Source organism: Raphanus sativus, chromosome 9 (assembly GCF_000801105.2).
Source record: "Raphanus sativus cultivar WK10039 chromosome 9, ASM80110v3, whole genome shotgun sequence".
Classification (NCBI taxonomy): domain Eukaryota; kingdom Viridiplantae; phylum Streptophyta; class Magnoliopsida; order Brassicales; family Brassicaceae; genus Raphanus; species Raphanus sativus.
In genome coordinates, this window is record NC_079519.1 from 35,585,752 (window position 1) to 35,604,774 (window position 19,023).

Below are 19,023 nucleotides of genomic sequence, written 5' to 3' on the forward strand. Positions count from 1 at the left end.
AATAAATTCCCAATAAAATTTATAACTGTTTTATAACCATTTGAAAATTTAAATGTATGTGACAATTACGAAAAATACATAGGGAATTCACAAAAAGGAAATTCTAAAATATTAGCAATTGTCATCTATAAATATCACCCTCATCCATTCACAACAAAGCATAAAACACATGGTTTTTCTGATTTTTGTTAGCAGATAGATAAACTTGCTATAGATCCGGCTACAAATTTACTTACAAAAGAATATGAAAATGGTATTAGCCAATTTATGCTGATGGTTCAACCACAATCAAAAATTATACAAACCAGTAAGTGGAAATGTACATGCTCTTCTTGTAAAAATAATAAAAAATATTAAGAAAACTGATGCTTGGAAGCATTTATTTATAAATGAGTTTATGTTGGGTTATAATATTTTGTATTTTATAGGGAAAAAGCTATTATAGTAGTACTAGCAAACCTCAAACTTCAGATAAGTTAGAAGAATCTAGTATGGATATCGATCATGGTGTAAAATTGTTCATATGGTAAGTGATGTATATAGAAAAATATATATTTTTAATGGTTGAGAAAGAAGATAGACACGAAGAACTCAATGTAAAAACAATGACATTTTTGATATGTTAAATGCAGTAAAACAACTATATTATATAAAAGATGTGGAAGTGGTCATTTATCTTATCTTTGATGTGTTTTATCCTCCCGTAATATTTGGGATCTTTCATATAAGCAATACAAAGTTGTATGTCACAATGGAGGCTAAGGGACACAAACCTCCATTATGGCTTGTAGACTATGTACGAATCTTCTCACGAAATCCAACCTTCTGACTGATGTTGAACATGCAATAAAACTTCAATGGAAGGAACATCTGTACACATTTTTCTTTTTTTTTTGATATTCCAAATAATGGCACCATCATTCAAAAGGAAATCATATTTTGAAGCTATATACACTCATACAGATCATCACACCGACTGTATATCTCGTCAATTCAGAATTATTAGCTCTCGCATTATAAATATCACTTGCAATTACTTACATTTAAAAAAAAAATGTTAGTCAATGTTTTATCGCATGTTCTACTTAGAAAACCAAATCAAAAAGTTGTATATGGTACATTAAGGGGACAAACCAGAAATCAAATTGGAAGAAGATAAAGATTGAATAATTACAAGTTTAGTACGCCAAACGTGAGGGATATCTTTGGGCTGATTCTGTTGTCTACAATGATTATTCATCTTGATACATTGCATTTGGATCTTATTTTTAAAGTCCAATGCCTCTTCCGAAGTTCCAATGGGCAAATGTAAGGGTCTCGTTAATTAATTAACTAGTACTGTACCATCTTGCAGTATCCGATCTGATCCTTCATTCTAAAGTAAGCTCAATATACATTAATGTACTTTCTCTCTATGAGAAGATTCTGGTCGTGGTGCCAATCAAGAAATAAGTACGTGTGATTAGGACCTATAATGCGGACCTATAATGCTTAGTTATTGTTTATTATGACAGGTTAGATATGATCAAATGAATACCTATGATAATCTTTAATTAGTTACTTGGACAATGCTTATTGTTTTGTTCATGATTTCTTAAAAATGTTCATCTCCGTTGACAAATTTTAAATAATTCTCTAACCTAAAATCCTGGATTAATAATTAAACGATTTTTATTGTCATTATAATTTGAAGTGATTGTAACGTTTCATATTCAATATAACAAAAATACTACTCCCTCCGTTTCAAATTATATGTCGTTCTAGAGCAAAATTTTTGTTTCAAAATAAGTGTCGTTTTCGGTTTTCAATGCAAAATTTATTGAAAATATTCTCTATTCTATTTTTATATTGGTTGATGTGTATTGGTAATAGTATTTTTATTTTGGAAATATGTAAAATTAAATGTTTTCTTAATCTGTGTGCAAAGACTTAGAACGACAAATAATATGAAACGGAGGGAGTAGTTTGTATATCACACAATAATACAAAAAGGAAAAATGACCAAAATATTATTTATTAAATAATAAAAAACTAATCTATCCTTTATGAATAATACTTTTAGCATAAAATATTTTTAAAATAGTAAAACATATATTAAAATACAAAATTTATATCGTAAGTCTTAAATCCTATACCCTAAACTATAATCCCTAAACCTCCTCCATCCTCAAAATTTAAATCCTATTTTTGTATTTTTTTTTCTTCATATACTATTTAGAACATATTTTATTACTATTATTGGTATTTCTATTTTTATTACGGATAATAAAAGAAGAACGAAATTGTATTTTTAGTTAAAAGTGGTATTTTTTGTTCGACTGTGGTATTACTTTATACTCCAATTCTAGATGATTAATGTGAATAGTAGTATCCCCAGGTCGACATCATTGGATCTACAATCGAATTAACACATTAGATAATCGCTGGCACTGTAACTAATGAATTAAAAACCAGCTATCTTATTTGATAATTGAACTTTTATTTGATTAACGAAATATATATATATATGTAATTAAATACAAGAAAATCAAAAAGTTTTCGTACAAAAGAGTAGAGAGGCCCCACGTCGATCGATCAATATTTAAAAGAGAGAGAGAGATCTATAAACTGACGGCGTGAAAGTCAACGTGCAGTCAATAAACCCGTCAAAAGTAGAAAAGTTAACGGAGATATATAGTCATCACACGGATCTCTCTCTAGTCTAATCCGGGACTCCTTATCGGCGAATCTACCGGCGAAATCGATGACTCCGGCGAAAGAGGCGCAGAGGAGACGGATTCCACCGAGGTAATGGGCGGCGGCGGCGGCGGAGGAGGAGAAGGAGTAAGCATTGCGAAAGAAGAGAAAAGATCTTCAGGAACGTTCGGTTTGTTTCCGTCGGAGACTTTAACGTCTCTCGTTAAGTAACTCCTCAGGCGTTTCACGTCGGCGAGTTTCACAGGTTTCAACAAGAAATCCTCAGCACCTTCCTCAAGGCATCTGCAGTATATGTTTTTTTTTTGTTGAATTTAACATTTCTCCATTGATTGAAATTGATAAAAAAAAAAAAAAAAAAAAAAAAAAATTGATAAAATATTCACCTGTCGATTCTAGTGAGAACGTTCTCTGACGACATAATCACAACCGGAACTTCTCGGAAACTAGTCGACTCCTGTTTCAGAAAGATCGATCCACAGTACTGTTCAGCTAAAGAAAACTTATTTTCTCATGGCGGGAAAATAATTCAAAAACCTTAATCTTCTTGAGAAGCTCGTATCCAGTCATTCCAGGCATACAGTAATCAGTGATGATCAAATCAACCTTCAATCTCTGCAAATCAAATAATCAAATTCTGTAAATTCTCAAAAGCTGTAGAAAAAAATTAAAACTGGTTTTGTTTTATTTTTTGGATTACATCGAATTCGACAGAGGCTTTATCGTCGCCTAGTCCTAAGAATTCCAGAGCACGCCATCCACTATCAACCGCCGTGACTGCATTTGAATCTCATTATATAAGTTTCTTTATTTATTTTGAAGTAAAGAAGAAGAAGAAGACAAACAAACAAACCTTTGCAAGAAGTAATACGAAGCAATCTTTCGATGACGATCCGATCGACGAGGCTGTCGTCAACGGCGAGAACGTGAACTTGGTCAGAATCCAGCGGGGGAGATTCGAGTTCACCGATTCCTATTCCGATCATCTCTGACCTGCGTAGACAAGAAACGCCACCGTCTAGAGGCATTGCTCTTTCTCCGGTGAGGAAAGAGAGAGAGAGAGGAGAGAAAGTGCCAACTCTGTTTTTTTGCTTTCTTCTCCTTTGCTTCCTTTTTATAAGCGCTAGAAATCAAATCTTTATTGCTGTCCTTTTCTTACTTAAAAGAAATAATTTAATAAAGACATTCGTCCGACTGAAACTATAAATACACGCGATTTATTAACCACTAGATGATAGCCCGTGCCATGCACGGGGTGAGTTAGTCTAAAATATTATTAGTTTTAATGTATTTTGATCCAATAGACCGAAAATGTACATGTATATATAATGTTTATTTTATTTTTAGAAAAAGTTTATATAATTGGTTAGATTCAATTGAAGTATATTTTATGGAAAAAATCAATAAAACAATAACTAAAATAAATATATTATGAGTTTAAGATAAAACAAAACATAGGCAATAGAATAATTGCTTTCATAATAAAATGATGACTGCAATAACTAAAGAAACATAGATAATAGAAAAATAAAATATGAAATGATATAAAAGCTTTCTTGAGAACTCATGATTTACAATCCTATAGAGAGACATCACCCAAAATTAGTTTACCAAACAAAACACACTTATTTATTTTTTTTACTAAAAGAAATGATATACCTCTTTTTCTTGTGAAAATGTTTTTGCTAAGGAATGATTTAAGAAGTTGGTTGTGCTGGGGTGATATCAACTCGGCAATGAGAGTTAAATAGGTCCTATGACTCGTCGAGCAATAATCTCTGATAATAAAATCCCAATAATTGTTACAATATTCGTAATTAATTTTTACGTAAATTGTGCGTCTCACCAATTATAAACTTGCCTTATTATTTGATATCGATAATAAATCAGGTTCGCAAAAAATATTTACATTAATGATTGTTGTATGGGTTTGACAAAAATAAAGGAAAGTTTATATCACGTGAACAATGGTCCAATTCTCTAACAATTTAAAACCGATATATTCTTACCAAAAATATTACCTGCTCCGATATGATTATTACCTATAAAAGAAAATTTATATTACATGAACAATGTTTCAAAGTGCTACGATATGATTATTTTCGTGCGGTTAAAGTTACAGTTTGAAGAAAGTTGTAAATATTAATCAACTACGTAATTGTAGCTAAATTAGGTATGATTCGCATTCGTATATATGATTTTAGCCAGATTTCCTACTAATAACAATAGAATTATAGAATAAAAAGTCAAACTTAAGATTCCGTGATAAATGTATTGTTACCAATTTTTGTTAATCCCCTTTATTTTAAATTATGAGCATTTTTTAAGAGTAACCATATATATATACAGCGGAGAAAAAAACAATGTAAATATCAATAATAGATTTTTTTTTAGTATAGATATATAAAAAATGTCACAAAAATGTCATATATATATATATATATATATATTCATATCCAATGCAAAATATATATAACATAACTTTGTACCTATAAACCAAAACAACTATAACATATCTATTATTGTAAAAAACAAAATAATAGAAATTGAGTTTGAGATGATTTTTATGTGTGCTGCTGCTACCATTTATATATCGAACCATTGAAATGAAGTTATGGTTGGAGTAGGTTGAACTAATATAGAATGTACATTTTATTTTTTTGTAAGCAATTTCTCTTATAATATATATTTTGTTGACTATGTCATAGTTTATGAAATATAAGATATGTTTATTGTAGATGCATTATTATTTCTAACAGATCATTGTTGTAGTCGCAGAGGTCACAGTATAACATACATTATTAGCTTAGAATATATATTTTCAACTGAAACTAATTTCTTCAGACAATCGTCAAATAATAAAACTGGTAAAACGTTATACATGTTTGATCCATGGCTTCTTACTTTTATATTACTTTGCTTTCATTATATTTGCGCTTGCTTATAAAAATTGAATGTTTAATGCACAGTTAAATATAGAATGTACATGGGATTTGACACTAATTGAAACATATAACGATTTTGAAAACATGGAAAGATTAGAAACCATCAATTCGTCAATTAATACAGAGGAATAATACAATTCTTTTAATTTCATATAAGTAAATAGTAGGTCAATAACAGAAGTAAGTTTGAATATATCAATGGCACAATAAGTAATAATTCTAATAAGTTAAGGGTTTTGTCAAGATAGGGGTGAAAGTGAATGTGGGAGTGCCACATAGGAAATGGCATTGTGTAAATAACACATCAAGTAAAAGTTATTTTCTTTTAGTGCTCCTAAAATAATATATAGAGGATATGATATGATGTAAAAACATGTGTTTTTTTTTAACTTCAACTTATAATTAACCAAATGTTTACACACATAGTTTATCATTCTCCACATATGATATATCCAACTTGGCATTATAGTATACACAATTGTTGAGAAAACATGTGTGTTTTCTTTGATTCTTACATTGTTGAGAAAATACACTACTGATTTTTTTAACAGTTCGTGGTGACCTAAGGCCACCTCCAACACTAATATGTGAGACTGTGTATCTCATGAATTAAAGAACTAGATAAAATAGAAACATAGAGAGATGTTCCCTTTCTTGAAGTTGAAGTTGCAGCTGCTAAAAATCTTAAACTCCATCAATAGAGATCCCCAACGTTTTTTCTACATTGGTCTTAAGAAAATATTTTATATGAAACATCCACGAAGTTTTCAACCTCAGATTTATTCTTGTATGTAAGTTACGCCAAGCACTTCGTTGTTGGTTCTCAAAGCTATCCACTGCATTACTCTACTGTGGATTCATCCAGTGCTGCAACTAATGACTACTCTTTATTCATTCGGGTCTGTGGCTATGTTCACATTCTTATATATGAGGATAATTTTGTGATCGGGAAGAATGATCTCACCGTTATTAACTAGTTCAAAGACTTCACAAATATTTCCGCATAAAACATTTGGGTATTTTAAAATGTTTTTGGCATTGAAGTAGCCACCGTGGGCCAGGGCCAGTTTGCATATATAACAGATGTTCTGTCTTTTATTATTTCAAGTGTGGTCTTAGTGGTGCATGACCGTTTGACACACCGATTGAACGAAACCCTAGTGTTGCATCCGATAACGGCCCACTTTACAAGCATCCGACGAAGTACGTACATCTCATTGGTGGGCTTATTTATCTAGCCTTCACTCGTCCTCGTCCCAAATTGAGTTACAATATTCTCGCTGTTCATGCATCTATCTCATCAAAATGCATTGGGTGCTGCAATGTTTGTAGTACGTTACTTAAAAGGTTGTCTTGAACAAGACATTCTACTCTCATCTACCTTAGATCTTCGTCTGACTACCTGTTGTGACTCCGATTTGAGTTTATGTCCATGTCCTCCGACACGCTCTCTGTAGCTACAAGGACAATATTGATCCATGACACTTCCAGTCATGAGCTTCTATGGATTAAAATTCCTCTTTGAATCACTTGGCATTAGTCATGATACTCCAATGAAGCTCGTTTGTGACAGCAAAACGGCGATGCATATAGTAACAAATCTGGTTTTTAATGAGCTCACAAAACACAACGAGAAAGATTGTCATTATATGGGTCTGATATAATTAACCCTTGAGCTTAACATGGCACTGTTTGGCCTTGTTTCGGTGAAAGTTATGATGACCATAAGAATGAAGCAAGAGAATGACAAGTAAAATCGTTACGATCATGATACAATATGGGATCTACTGGGTCACTTCCACACCAAGTGATTTAGATCTCACCATCCCACATTTCGTCTAGAGATTTAATGGGGCCCTTCTTGGAGATATAAACCTCACCCCCGACGATTCTGCACTGAGGAATCTCTGTCGAGATTCTGTGCATCTCTTCCTCAGTCAAAGACCAATCGAATATCTTGAGATTCTCCTCTAGTCTCTGTTTTGTAAAGCTCTTCACCACCATGCTCACTCCTTCCTCGTATGCCCATCTCATACTCACCTGCCAACAAATGTAATTTATCTTTTTAACCAATTTCGATTACAAAAAATGAAATATGCTTGTCGTTTTTTCACTTATCTGACTATGTTTCATGATGTGGTCCATGGTTACCTCTAATGCTATTTTTGTGAAGATTCTAGGGACAAATGATATGGTGCTAAACGAATCACCAGTTTCACATTACTCAGGAAGATGAGATCCTCTGAGAGTAGTACCTGTGCCACGGTTTTGCCCTTGGCGTCAGCAATTTTTTTAAGAACATCAGACTCCATGATTTTGGGAGTACCCCAAAAGGCTCCTCTTGATCCCAACACCGAGTAAGCTGTCAAAACAATGCCCTTGGACTTACAAAGCTCCTTTAGTTTCCTCTGTTGCCATACTGGACTCATCTCCACCTTCCTCACACATAAACAATATATGTCTCCAATTGTTTAAGCTAATCTGATCTATTCTAACAAAATAACAGCTAGTCCTTGAGTATTAACAAGGTGGGTTTTACTTGATTGACGCTAGGCGGGATTGTGGCGATAGAAAGGATGTGTTGAAGCTTCTTGCAGGAGAAGTTGCTCACTCCTATACACTTTGCAAGCCCGAGTCTCTTGCATTCCTCCATTTCAGACCAAACCGCTTCATAATCCATTGGTAGAAAATCATCTTCTTCAATGGGGAACTTGTACTTGCCCGGTTTTGAACTAACCGGCCAATGAATCAGGTACAGATCAAGATAGTCCAGCTTAAGGTTTCTGCAAAAAAAAAAACATACATTATCAAGTAAAATAAGAAACAAAGCTTCCAAGCCAAAGCGTCTAGTTCTTCACTACATTAACTTAATAACAAGACAAGAAAAGTCTCCGACAAAAAAAAAAGAAGTCTCCGACAGTGAGAGAAAACAAGTACTTCAAGTCCTCCAAAGATCCATTTATAAATTAAAACAAAAAGGAGCTTTAAAAGCTTACTTGAGACTGCGTTGTATCGCCGGCACAACGAGGCCGGCGTGAGCATCGGCGCACCATAGCTTGGAAGTGACGAAGAGTTCGGATCGAGATCCGACCAAGCCGAGAGAAACCGCCTCAGCTAGAGCTTCGCCGAGAGGCTCCTCCGTGAGATACCTTGGAGATGTGTCGAAGTGGCGATAGCCGAGCTTGATGGCGTCAAGGACCGTCTGTTTCAGCAGCGATGGTTCCGGCGGGGGAGATGCGGCGGTTCCGAAACCTAGAACAGGCATGGGGTGGTGATCGGATCCGATAGCGAGGTTGGGGACTGTCATCGCAAGCATTAGTTTCAAAAGTCAACGGAAGTTTTGCTCCTATAGAATTGTTTCTCAGGGACTGATGCTCAAAGAGCATTTCATTGGCTAGAACGTCAAGAAACATTAGAAAAACAAATTAATATTTAAAAATAATTTTACAATATAATAAATTTAAGAATTTTTAATAAACAAAGAAAAGAGAAGTGGAAAATTATTACGGGTATCTAGGAAATTTTTATGGAGAATCTCTTTTCATTCTCTTTTTCTAATTTTAATATTTTATTTATTTTAATTGTGAAAGATTCCATTTAATATTGCAAATGGAGTCACTTTTGCTTCTTTTTCAGTTTAAAACGAAAATATAATAATCTGACCTATGTTTCAAAAAAAAAAAAAACAATAATCTGACCTCAAGTTGTTTTAAATTTGTGCGACATTAGGTGGATGACTGTATTAGGTAGCTGTCCATAACTTTATTTTATTTGAAAAAGTATTTAGTTGATGAACAAAAAATAAAGGTATTTATATAAAATGGCAACCATTTGTTATTTCTTTTTCAACAAAATGAAAAAGATATCTCTTTTTATATAAAAACAAATGATGAGATATGTATATTGTCATTTTACGTAACGAAGTATTGCAATTAGTCGTAACTGATTCATCTTTTTTTCTTTAATCATCCCGCATTTAAAAACTGATTATGATATACCACTTATCTATAACCATTCGCCGACGAGCATTAGTCAATACTCCATATGTAGTAACATGCTTCGATTTTCAACAACTTGTCACATGTACCAATTACCACACCGTGTGGAAAATGGAGCAAGTGTAGCATTATAACACCCCGACGTCGTTTCATTTTTTCTCCCGTATCTTCTCCAAGAAAATGAGGTTCCTCCAACAGCTAACGATTCCGAGCCTCCTCCTCCTCGTCATAGTGACTCCAATCTCAGCGACATTCTACACCAACGTCTCTTCCATACCAACGTTACACCTCCTAAACGCCACAAGAAGCGCGTGGGAAACTTTCGAGAAACTCGCGGGTTGCCACGTCGGAGACAAAGCCGACGGCCTCTCCAAACTCAAACAATACTTCAGTCGTTTCGGTTACATCTCATCCTCCTCCTCCGCCGCTAACTTCACCGACGACTTCGACGACGTCCTCAAATCGGCGATCAGCGCTTACCAGAAGAACTTCAACCTCAAAGCCACCGGCAAACTCGACGCGCCGACTCTCCGGCAGATCGTTAGACCTCGATGCGGGAATCCCGACATGGTCGACGGCGCCTCGGAGATGAACGCCGGTAGGAAGCTGCTCCGCACGGTGGCGGCGGCGCGTTACTCTTTTTTCCCCGGGAAGCCGCGGTGGCCGAAGCGGAATCGGGATCTGAGCTACGCGTTCGTGCCGCGGAACAACCTGACGGAAGAGGTGAAGCAGGTGTTCGCACGCGCGTTCACGCGCTGGTCGGACGTTACGCCGCTGAACTTCACGCGCTCCGAGTCTGTCTTCAAGGCGGATATAGTGATCGGGTTTTTCTCCGGCGATCACGGGGACGGAGAGCCGTTCGATGGGCCTATGGGGACGCTGGCGCACGCGTCGTCTCCGCCTACGGGGATGTTTCATCTCGACGGCGACGAGGATTGGCTGATCTCGGGAGACGAGACGAACCGTCGGATAATGCCGGTTACGTCGGTGGTGGATCTGGAATCGGTCGCTGTTCACGAGATCGGACATCTTCTCGGGTTAGGTCACTCGTCGGTGGAAGATGCGATTATGTATCCGGCGATTTCCGGTGGGGATCGGAAAGTGGAGTTGGCGAAGGATGATATTGAGGGGATACAGTATCTGTATGGAGACGGTGGTTCTAGCCGTCGAAGTGAAACCAGTGGTGGTGCTGAGTTCTGGAGAGGGTTGGGGTTTAGCCTATCGTCGATTGCCACGTGTTTGCTTTTGATTTGTTGCTAGGGTTTTGGCAATGGTCTTTCGTGAGTTTTTTCTGAAATCCAAGTGCAGAAGATACACACAAATATTTATGTTTAATCTTTTGATTATCTTACTTAAGGATTTTTTTGGTGAAATTTTCTTATGATTTAAAAAATATTTAAAAGGATAATTTACAACAGTTGTATTATTATATTTTGAAAACTTTGTTGATATATCATATTGTTCGTTTTTTTCTTTGGCAATAATTTTGAAGTTAATAATTAATTGTAATATTATGGATGGCAAAACACAGAGCAAATCTACCCGATCAAATTCAATTCCTTTGAAAAATTCAAATAAAGCTTAAAATCGGTTTGGAACTTTTGATAATATCCAAAATCGGATTTAAAATCGAATATATTCAAGCTTTATTCATTATAAATTCAGTCAAAGTATGAATAGAATCGAATACATTCAAGCTTTATTCATTATAATCTTATGGACATAGCGTGACGCTTCTACCCAAATGCGACTCCCTAAATTTTATCAAGTTCGCAAAAGATACTAGTACCGATTTTTATTTGATTGGGAAATATGAAGTTTAAACAAAAGTAAACTGGTTCGAGCTGGAACAAAACCTTGAATGCACCTAAATAACTTGATTGGACCATGATACTTTTCTTCTCAGACAAGAAAATGTTGATATTCTTCTGTTTGCTTTCTTCCATCCTTTGTTCTGAATATGCAAGTGTATCTGGATGCATGCATATGGATTGGTACGTTAATTTTGCTGCGGCTAAGATATGTAAGTAAAGTAACAATAGTATAATGAAATGATTCATTACTTAGCTTATATTATATAGAGTGCATTAGGTGATAGAGAATATATATTTTGGGTTGCTCTTGACAGTTTGACATACTTTGCAAACGAGAAGTGTATTGAATTTGACACTTGTGTTTGTCAAAAAGTTGAGACTGCAACCATTGCTCTTCTCGCAAGGTATAAGACTTCGTTATGCTTTAGTTTTTGTTGTACAGCCTTTAGGACTTGCCTTGTGTTGTGACATTTTTATGTAAAGGTCTGATCATCAATTCATCATATATTTCCTTAGCAATTCTTACAGCATTGCCAAGATTGTTATAGGTGAAATTAACAACAAGAACTTTAACGTTAAGAAAAAAAAAACAATTTGCTTTGTGTTGTGACATTTTTATGTAAATGTCTGAACATAAAATCTGACAGAACATGCACTGATATAGATGAAACAAATAAAATGAAAAAGCAATTTTAAATAGATTGCACAACAACATGTGTCATGCAAGTTGAACTTGCGAGAGCATATCTGATGCCAATGGAGAGTTAACGAGTACTTGGGGGAGGGGGCATCAAGTCCACCGGCGGGGGAAGCACAAATTGGGATAAGACGACGACAGAAGTAGAAGTTTTATCGCGAAAACCGTCCATATACATCCTCGAATAAAACTTGTTAACGCGAAAGCAACCTCCACTATCACTGCTACTACTCCCGCTCTCCGATTCTTGATGAACAACAAACTCCAGAGTCTTCAAGTTGCCCGTCACCACACTGTCATGTTCTCGACTCCATAGGTAGACGATATTATCATTAAACGGATTCATCCCCAGCGGGAAACAGAACACATCAAATCCAACAGACGCCAAATTGATTTCTCCCCGCGACAATTCCCACAACAGTTCACTGTCGCCCCCGCCACTCAGCTTCCAGACCTTCAGTCTACGATACAGTATCTCCACGTACATAACATCACCTCTCGAAGTAGTCAAGCATCTCCTAACGTACTTGTTATCCGGGGTAGGTAGAGGCACAACCTGACATTTATTATCATCATCACCGTAGAAGTCGTAAGCAACAAGGAACCCAAACTCCTCATGACGAAAATCTTCCGACTCATCCTCATCACGAGAATCGTCTTCCCACAGGTAAAGCTTCCCGTCGATATTCACCGGAGGTTCAGAACCCTCGACGGGACACAGCGACGAGAGCTGCTTAAACTCCCATACCCCTGTCTCGGACGAGTACACGTACACTCTCCACACACTCTGATCGAGATTATCACAAGTCCTAACGACTTTGAAGCTCGTAACCACGCCGTTTTCGACACGTGTCACCAGACCAGTGGGGGTGCAACTATTCGGAGGCCGAGGGATTTCATCCCACTGGTTCGAAACCGGATTACCCACGAATGATCTGCTGTCGTGAGGGTTGAGGATGACCTCGATCCAGATCAGTCCGTTGGAGGAAGCTACATAGTAGTTGTGTTGGCGGATCTAGAATACATTTTTAGCAAAAAATAGTAAGTGAGCAAAAAATTATTAACTAAAATTTAAAAGAAATTATACTGAATTTGAAAATTTCATTTCATGTGGGTCCGCCAGTGAGTAGGGGGCATAACTAAAATTTAAAGAAATTAAATTTGAAAATATTTGATCAGGGGCTCTCTTACTTCATGTGGGTCCAACTTCAGTGAGTAGTTGTCGACAGTAGGGAAGTCTGGGTAGGGTTGGAAAGGCAACACGTAGGACGCTAGAGAGTTGGGGAGGTTCCACGTGTCCCCTCTGTGGAAGCCGATGGCTTCTGTGATGGGGTGGTCACGCTTGGTAATGAACATGAGAGACCATGTCGATGAGTTTGGGTAGAGGGAGAGGTGGCGACGGAGGAAGTAAGGAGATTCGGTTTCCGAGTTCCATGTTTTGGAAACTGATTTGAACCTGACGATGGATTTCATGGGTAGTCTCGCGAGTATCTCCATCACTATGTCTTCTGGGACTGTTTTGCGTATATTCTCCATTGAGATTTTGGTGAGTTTTGGGGGAGGGTTGTGTTCGTCACTGTCTGTGAGAGGCCATTTCATTTTCCTGTTTTTATGGGGTTTGAAATTTTGGCGAAGAGCAATCAGCAATCAATACACGATATAACGTTACTATTGATTGATGCTTAATTGCAATTCAGAAGTCAAGAAAATGGATAGTTATAATGGATGAAAATGTAGAAATGGAAAGTGAATCATTTGGTTTTAAAACAAATGGAAAGTGAATCGTTTTTGAATGGCTTTTGATTTATTTTATTATAATGGGAAAGGATTGATTACATCTGAATCATAGGATTAGAAAATCATTGTTGGTATATAAATCACGATCTAGTCAAATATTCAAACAAAGTAAATGGCAGAAACGGTTAGTTAAAAGTGACAATAAGTGTACAATAATGAATACTCAATGATACACGATTCGGTTTAGCAGAATGCGCTGGAGATATGGAGAGCGAAGCTAAACAGGAAAGAGCTGAATTGTGTAATTTTGTGTAAATCCGTATGTATTCGGAAACTTCCGAATATTTTTTTTGTGTGTCCATAATCATATTTGAAATATTCGAATTACACAAGGACAAAAAACCCGCGCTGGTGAGGAAGCATATATTTAATGTTAGAAAAATACAAGAATTACTTTAAATGTTAAAAAAATACAAAAATACCTCAAACTTATAGAAAGTCACACATTTGTAAACCACTGATTTTATAAAAAAAACTTTCATGTATGTTTTGTAGTTTACATAGAGTATAATATATTATTTTATAATATAAATGTCTGATTGTATATTTTTATTTGTGTTGAGGAATGTCGCATTGTTTCTTAGATTGCAAAAGAAACCGAACTACACCTTCCCTGGTTGGAAAACTTAGTTAGGACGATTGTACAATTTTTTAGGTCCAGAGAGTACGGGCAGCGCAGACAATTTAATGGGTCGGGTAAAAATGTGCTAATACTTTTTTTTTTTTTTTTGATCAACAGGAATTATATTAGAAAGGCCCTAGTGGGCTGCCGAAACATTCGCTAATACAAGGTGGGCTTTTGCAATTTGGTCCGCAGGCCCATTCAAAACACGAGAGACAGACGAAAAAACGCAGAAATCAAAAGAAGAAGAGATCGAAGCAATATCCGACAAAATGCCGTGGAGTTCTGTCGGTCCTTGGTTCGAGAGGATCGCTTTGGTGAGCGCTTGAGCATCTGAGCGAAGCCAGATTGAAGTGAATCCAAGAGCAGAGGCATGCATGAGGGCGTCTCTAACCGCTAGGGCTTCCGCCATTAGAGCAGAGGAGACGTTGTGATGGGCCTTTCCATCCCGCGTGATTGCTCCTGTAGGAGTAGTGAAGATCCAGCCTGTACCTGCTTGTCGACTTTCCGCCTTCCATGCTCCGTCGGTGTTACAGAGAATCGTATTTGGTTGGGGAGCAGTCGGTGGTGATAGATGTTTACCTCGTTGGATCGTAGGAAAGATCGTTGGCTGAGCTTGTTCCCACTCCAGAGCCGCTCGGAGAGCTTTGGTGTCGAGCCTTTTGAAAAAAAAAAAAAAAAAAAAATGTGCTAATACATAACTGTAATTAACTCCAATCCTGGTTCGGGTTTTATTAATTTAATAATATATAATTTTTTTAAGAAAGGTATATATATTCTTCCTCTGATTTATTCCATTCATATTATTATTGTTGTATTTAAAGTTTAAACAAGTCGAAACCATAGATTTACAGTATTTTCAAAGGGCTCCCTGATCTGTTTAATTTGGGCCGTTTCTAATTAAAATGAAAAATTTAAACTAGACAAACAAAACAAGCAGTGTCTGTTTGTCTCTTCTCCCTTGTTTTGTGTTTCCAAATCATTCTACAGTTGCAGTGCTTGTGGGGGTTTTCCCCATGGAGCTTCCTCTTCCTCTCTCCCTGTCTCTCCTCATCCTCCTAGGGTTCCGGGGAGTACCACAATTCACGAGGCATGATCATCATTTCCCCCACTTCTCAAACGAAGATCCCCACGTTTTTGGGAATTTAAACGAACAATTCTCATCATCTCTTGTGGTGGCCACAGCAAAAAAAAAAAAAATCTAAAAGGAGAAACGAGATCGGATTCTGTTGAAATATGACTACTCATCGTACATCGGAGGAGGAGAAGGAAGTCGCCGGAGAAGATGAGCTCAGGCGGAATCCGTATGAAGTCCTCGGTATCCCCAGAAACTCCACCGATCAGGAGATCAAAAGTGCCTATCGAAGAATGGCTCTCAGGTTTTTTCAACTTCTTGATTTTCTTGAAATATTTAGTGCTCAAGACGTTTTTGTTTGGTTACTCTTTTATGTACTCTGAGTTTAAATTGATTCAGGTACCATCCTGATAAGAACCCAAACGATCCGGTTGCAGCGGATATGTTTAAGGAGGTTACATTTGCCTATGATCTCTTGTCTGATCCAGATAATCGGCGTCAGTATGATACAACTGCTTCTGAGGTTCATACGAGTCCTGAGTTGATTGAATATTGTACCATGTTGAATTAAGGAGCACGTATCAAGTTCACCTGTGATGTTCTATGTAGGCTGCTGGTCCAGAAAATGAAGACCTTGAGCTTGATCTTTCTAGCTTAGGAGCTGTTAATACTATGTTCGCCGCGCTTTTCAAGTGAGTTTCCTAATGCAAACTTGCTTGCACCCACTCTCTGTTTTTTTTTTTTTTTATTCTTTCATTAACAACTTTTTGTCCAACACAGTAAGCTTGGTGTGCAAATCAAAACAACAGTCTCAGCAAATTTGTTGGAGGAGGCCCTGAATAGTACTGTTACTACTTTGCCTCTTGCGGTTGGGCAAGTTGTCTCTAGGAAGGTATGACAGTGTGATAATTTTAGCTTCTTTGCATTAATGTGGATTTTGACATATTTGCTTCTCTGAACAGGTTGAAAAGCAATCGGCTCACTTTTATTCTGTTACGTTAACAGAAGAAGAATCTCAGGCTGGATTAATATGTAAAGTCCACTCCTCTTCTAAAAACAAATTCAAGGTACACGTAACTCTTTTGCCTTTCATGCTTAATAATCTGGTGGTTATTTTTCATATTATTTATCTTACCTTCTCTTTTGGCTTCTGCAGTTGCTTTACTTTGATCAAGAAGAGAGTGGAGGACTGAGACTAGCAATACAGGTTTGGATTTTTTTTGTACTTTTTGTTTGTTGATTTAACAAATTGTAATCATTTGTTCCATCAGAAAACTTACTAATTTTTGTTATTCATATTAACCTTATAAGTCTCTTCCCGGCTTCTAAAATGGGTGTGTTTTTTGTGTCAAAATATGTTCTTTCTGCAATAGGAAGACAGCAAGAAAACAGGAAAGCTCTCAACTGCAGGGTTGTATTTTTTTGGCTTCCCTGTTTATCGTTTTGATCCCAGGGTTAATTCAGTTAACTATCTTCTCTAACCCTATTTAACTAAGCACCTTCATTTTGACCGTCATGCACTCAGTTTTGGCTCTTCTGTTCACAGAGGGCTCTCTCAAGAGATCCAGAGACCGGATTTTTCAAAAGGCTCGACGCTTTCCAGCCCCTCGAGATCACTGAACTGAAAGCTGGATCTCATGTGTTTGCTGTTTATGGTATGTCTGTTAACAGTTTTTTTTTTTTTTTTAAATAGAAATCACTAGTCCACTCTTTAGAGAATAACCTCATTTTACTACTATATAGGTGATAATTTTTTCAAAAGCGTGAGCTACACTCTAGAAATATTCTCATCTGCTCCATTCGCTGACGAGAAAGAGACTCTCCGGTCAACCGAAGCGCAGATAGTCTCTAAAAGAAGCGAGCTATTGAAGTTTGAATCTGAATATCACGAGGTCTTTGGACAGTTCACAGATCTGGCTAGTAAATGCGCAGGCGAAGTGCAAGAAGTGAGAATATATCACCCTTTTTTTTTTTAAATTTTCTTGACTAATTTAAAAGAGCAAGTAACTGAGATTTGTTATTGTTTTGCAGATTGATGAGCTTCTCAAGAGGAGGAACGAGATATGCGCGGCTTACACAACTTCTCCACCAACAAAGCAAAGTTCGAGCAAGAACAGGAGCTGGAGCAAGGGAAAGAACAAGAAGAAGAGCAGCCTTTTAATGGAAGCTAGAGAAGAAGAAGAAGGGGAAGTCACGATCAGAGAAGAGAACGGAGTGAAGAAGAAGAAATGGTATAATTTTCAGCTTAGACAAGACAAGAAAAAAACCTAAAGAGACTTACTACTGAAGTCTTGAGTTTTCTTCAGGCACAAAGCGTATTCAGCTCTTTGTATAATATGTTTCATCTCTTTGTACGCTTTATATGTGTCATGCTGGTTATTAATGACATCTTCTTGCTCACCAGATCCTGGTTTACTATATGTAGTTTGGTGTTTGCTAGTGTTGTTTCTTTCGGATTCATCCTTCCAAATCTGGACACCACATTCAACAATCTCGAATTCGCTGCTGAATTCAAACACAACCTCTCTGCTAGTTGTCTCAAGAATCAAGAGTCATGCAAGCAAAAGCAATGGAGAAAAACAGAGCAGCTTGACTCATATGCTCACATGATCAGTATCCAGACCATCTCTCAGACATTCTATTAACTGATATCCGTAGACAGCAAAACGGATCATATGAGTGCTGACTGCTGAGAGAACGATCTGTTTTATCATGTTAGTACAACAAATAGAGTTAACAGATCAAAATGACAGGTATTCTTAGCTTCGCAATGGCGATACAATTCTGTAATGAACTCTGTTAACAAAAACCGCTTCATTCGCAAGAACGTTTCTAGATGGTCTAGTAGCTCCTTGGCTTGACAAGAACCACAGTCTAGGTCTACATCTAGGTGATGCCACACCAAAGAACTTTTTTCACTGCCTATTTGGTATTGGTTTATTGAAGGAAGAAAACGGCGGCGTATCTTGAACTAGCTCTCATTTACTGGAGAAACGATGCGTATTAGGTATAATAAAGTTGTTTATTTCTTCCCACATCGGTAGGGTAGGAAAATGCTGTGCACTTTATATACTGCAGAGACGATGGTAAAGGTCACGACCTTACTTGAACAGGATCTGTTCTATAGGCTCGTACCTCTGTATCCTTGATCTCTAAGGAGACAGGCCCCTAAACCTGGTTGATGATTAATGGCCGTGTAATCTGAGTGTGATTAACGGTTGCGCTATTCTCCTCGGAGGCTCCGCACTGTAGAGGATCGCTATCTGGTTAGGTCTTGATCTCTCCGGAGTGGTTGCACGGTTGTCTGACAGGCTTTCTTTTTCTTTCTTTTTTGTTTTGCCCATAAGGAATCAATCGTTAACAGACTTTAGAACTTTCTTT

General features: G+C 36.9%; 6 protein-coding genes and 1 non-coding gene across 7 annotated transcripts; 3 read left to right on the forward strand and 4 right to left on the reverse strand.

Annotated features, from left to right (window-relative positions):
- Nucleotides 1-2,467: 2,467 nt before the first annotated feature.
- LOC108825994 (two-component response regulator ARR3) lies at nt 2,468-3,774 on the reverse strand. The gene is made up of 5 exons (XM_018599357.2): nt 3,548-3,774; nt 3,395-3,471; nt 3,232-3,309; nt 3,081-3,151; nt 2,468-2,979 (listed from the first exon to the last, which is right to left on the reverse strand). Exons 1-5 carry the CDS (start codon nt 3,720-3,722, stop codon nt 2,697-2,699), a joined length of 684 nt encoding a protein of 227 aa, XP_018454859.1. The 5' UTR covers nt 3,723-3,774; the 3' UTR covers nt 2,468-2,696.
- A 3,490-nt stretch (nt 3,775-7,264) lies between these two features.
- On the reverse strand, nt 7,265-9,033 carry LOC108828520 (deoxymugineic acid synthase 1-D). Its single transcript, XM_018602240.2, has 4 exons — nt 8,636-9,033; nt 8,179-8,422; nt 7,895-8,074; nt 7,265-7,679 (listed from the first exon to the last, which is right to left on the reverse strand). Exons 1-4 carry the CDS (start codon nt 8,953-8,955, stop codon nt 7,452-7,454), a joined length of 972 nt encoding a protein of 323 aa, XP_018457742.1. The 5' UTR covers nt 8,956-9,033; the 3' UTR covers nt 7,265-7,451.
- A 558-nt stretch (nt 9,034-9,591) lies between these two features.
- Nucleotides 9,592-11,110, forward strand: LOC108828519 (metalloendoproteinase 5-MMP). The gene has a single exon (XM_018602239.2). It carries the CDS (start codon nt 9,818-9,820, stop codon nt 10,895-10,897), a length of 1,080 nt encoding a protein of 359 aa, XP_018457741.1. The 5' UTR covers nt 9,592-9,817; the 3' UTR covers nt 10,898-11,110.
- A 943-nt stretch (nt 11,111-12,053) lies between these two features.
- LOC108825384 (F-box protein At1g49990-like) lies at nt 12,054-13,747 on the reverse strand. Its single transcript, XM_018598679.2, has 2 exons — nt 13,340-13,747; nt 12,054-13,163 (listed from the first exon to the last, which is right to left on the reverse strand). The coding sequence occupies exons 1-2, from the start codon at nt 13,745-13,747 to the stop codon at nt 12,216-12,218; spliced, it is 1,356 nt and encodes a 451-aa protein (XP_018454181.2). The 3' UTR covers nt 12,054-12,215.
- Nucleotides 13,748-14,703: 956 nt separating this feature from the next.
- On the reverse strand, nt 14,704-15,670 carry LOC108825386 (uncharacterized). Its single transcript, XM_018598680.1, has 2 exons — nt 15,645-15,670; nt 14,704-15,226 (listed from the first exon to the last, which is right to left on the reverse strand). Exons 1-2 carry the CDS (start codon nt 15,668-15,670, stop codon nt 14,704-14,706), a joined length of 549 nt encoding a protein of 182 aa, XP_018454182.1.
- On the forward strand, nt 15,513-18,104 carry LOC108824380 (chaperone protein dnaJ 39). The gene is made up of 10 exons (XM_056993595.1): nt 15,513-15,946; nt 16,042-16,165; nt 16,252-16,334; nt 16,423-16,534; nt 16,605-16,709; nt 16,799-16,849; nt 17,016-17,105; nt 17,189-17,297; nt 17,386-17,588; nt 17,674-18,104. Exons 1-10 carry the CDS (start codon nt 15,804-15,806, stop codon nt 17,911-17,913), a joined length of 1,260 nt encoding a protein of 419 aa, XP_056849575.1. The 5' UTR covers nt 15,513-15,803; the 3' UTR covers nt 17,914-18,104.
- A 633-nt stretch (nt 18,105-18,737) lies between these two features.
- LOC130500572 (small nucleolar RNA U3) lies at nt 18,738-18,956 on the forward strand. Its single transcript, XR_008939192.1, has one exon. It is a non-coding gene; the product is annotated as a small nucleolar RNA U3 (small nucleolar RNA).
- Nucleotides 18,957-19,023: the final 67 nt, after the last annotated feature.

Excerpts from the sequence above, each read along its gene's own strand:
- LOC108828520 (XM_018602240.2), bottom strand. The coding sequence starts at position 8,955 with ATGCTTGCGATGACAGTCCCCAACCTCGCTATCGGATCCGATCACCAC. Across the intron at positions 8,423-8,635 it reads GCGATACAACGCAGTCTCAA|AAACCTTAAGCTGGACTATC; the intron begins GTAAGCTTTTAA and ends TTTTTTTTGCAG. Across the intron at positions 8,075-8,178 it reads TCCCGCCTAGCGTCAATCAA|GTGGAGATGAGTCCAGTATG; the intron begins GTAAAACCCACC and ends TGTGTGAGGAAG.
- LOC108828519 (XM_018602239.2), top strand. The coding sequence starts at position 9,818 with ATGAGGTTCCTCCAACAGCTAACGATTCCGAGCCTCCTCCTCCTCGTC.
- LOC108825384 (XM_018598679.2), bottom strand. The coding sequence starts at position 13,747 with ATGAAATGGCCTCTCACAGACAGTGACGAACACAACCCTCCCCCAAAA. Across the intron at positions 13,164-13,339 it reads TGAAGTTGGACCCACATGAA|ATCCGCCAACACAACTACTA; the intron begins GTAAGAGAGCCC and ends AATGTATTCTAG.
- LOC108825994 (XM_018599357.2), bottom strand. The coding sequence starts at position 3,722 with ATGCCTCTAGACGGTGGCGTTTCTTGTCTACGCAGGTCAGAGATGATC. Across the intron at positions 3,310-3,394 it reads AAGCCTCTGTCGAATTCGAT|AGATTGAAGGTTGATTTGAT; the intron begins GTAATCCAAAAA and ends TTTGATTTGCAG. Across the intron at positions 3,152-3,231 it reads AGCTTCTCAAGAAGATTAAG|GAGTCGACTAGTTTCCGAGA; the intron begins GTTTTTGAATTA and ends TTTCTGAAACAG.
- LOC108825386 (XM_018598680.1), bottom strand. The coding sequence starts at position 15,670 with ATGATGATCATGCCTCGTGAATTGTG. Across the intron at positions 15,227-15,644 it reads ATCATGCCTCGTGAATTGTG|GCTCGACACCAAAGCTCTCC; the intron begins GTACTCCCCGGA and ends TTTTTTCAAAAG.
- LOC108824380 (XM_056993595.1), top strand. The coding sequence starts at position 15,804 with ATGACTACTCATCGTACATCGGAGGAGGAGAAGGAAGTCGCCGGAGAA. Across the intron at positions 16,166-16,251 it reads ATGATACAACTGCTTCTGAG|GCTGCTGGTCCAGAAAATGA; the intron begins GTTCATACGAGT and ends TGTTCTATGTAG. Across the intron at positions 16,535-16,604 it reads GGCAAGTTGTCTCTAGGAAG|GTTGAAAAGCAATCGGCTCA; the intron begins GTATGACAGTGT and ends TTCTCTGAACAG.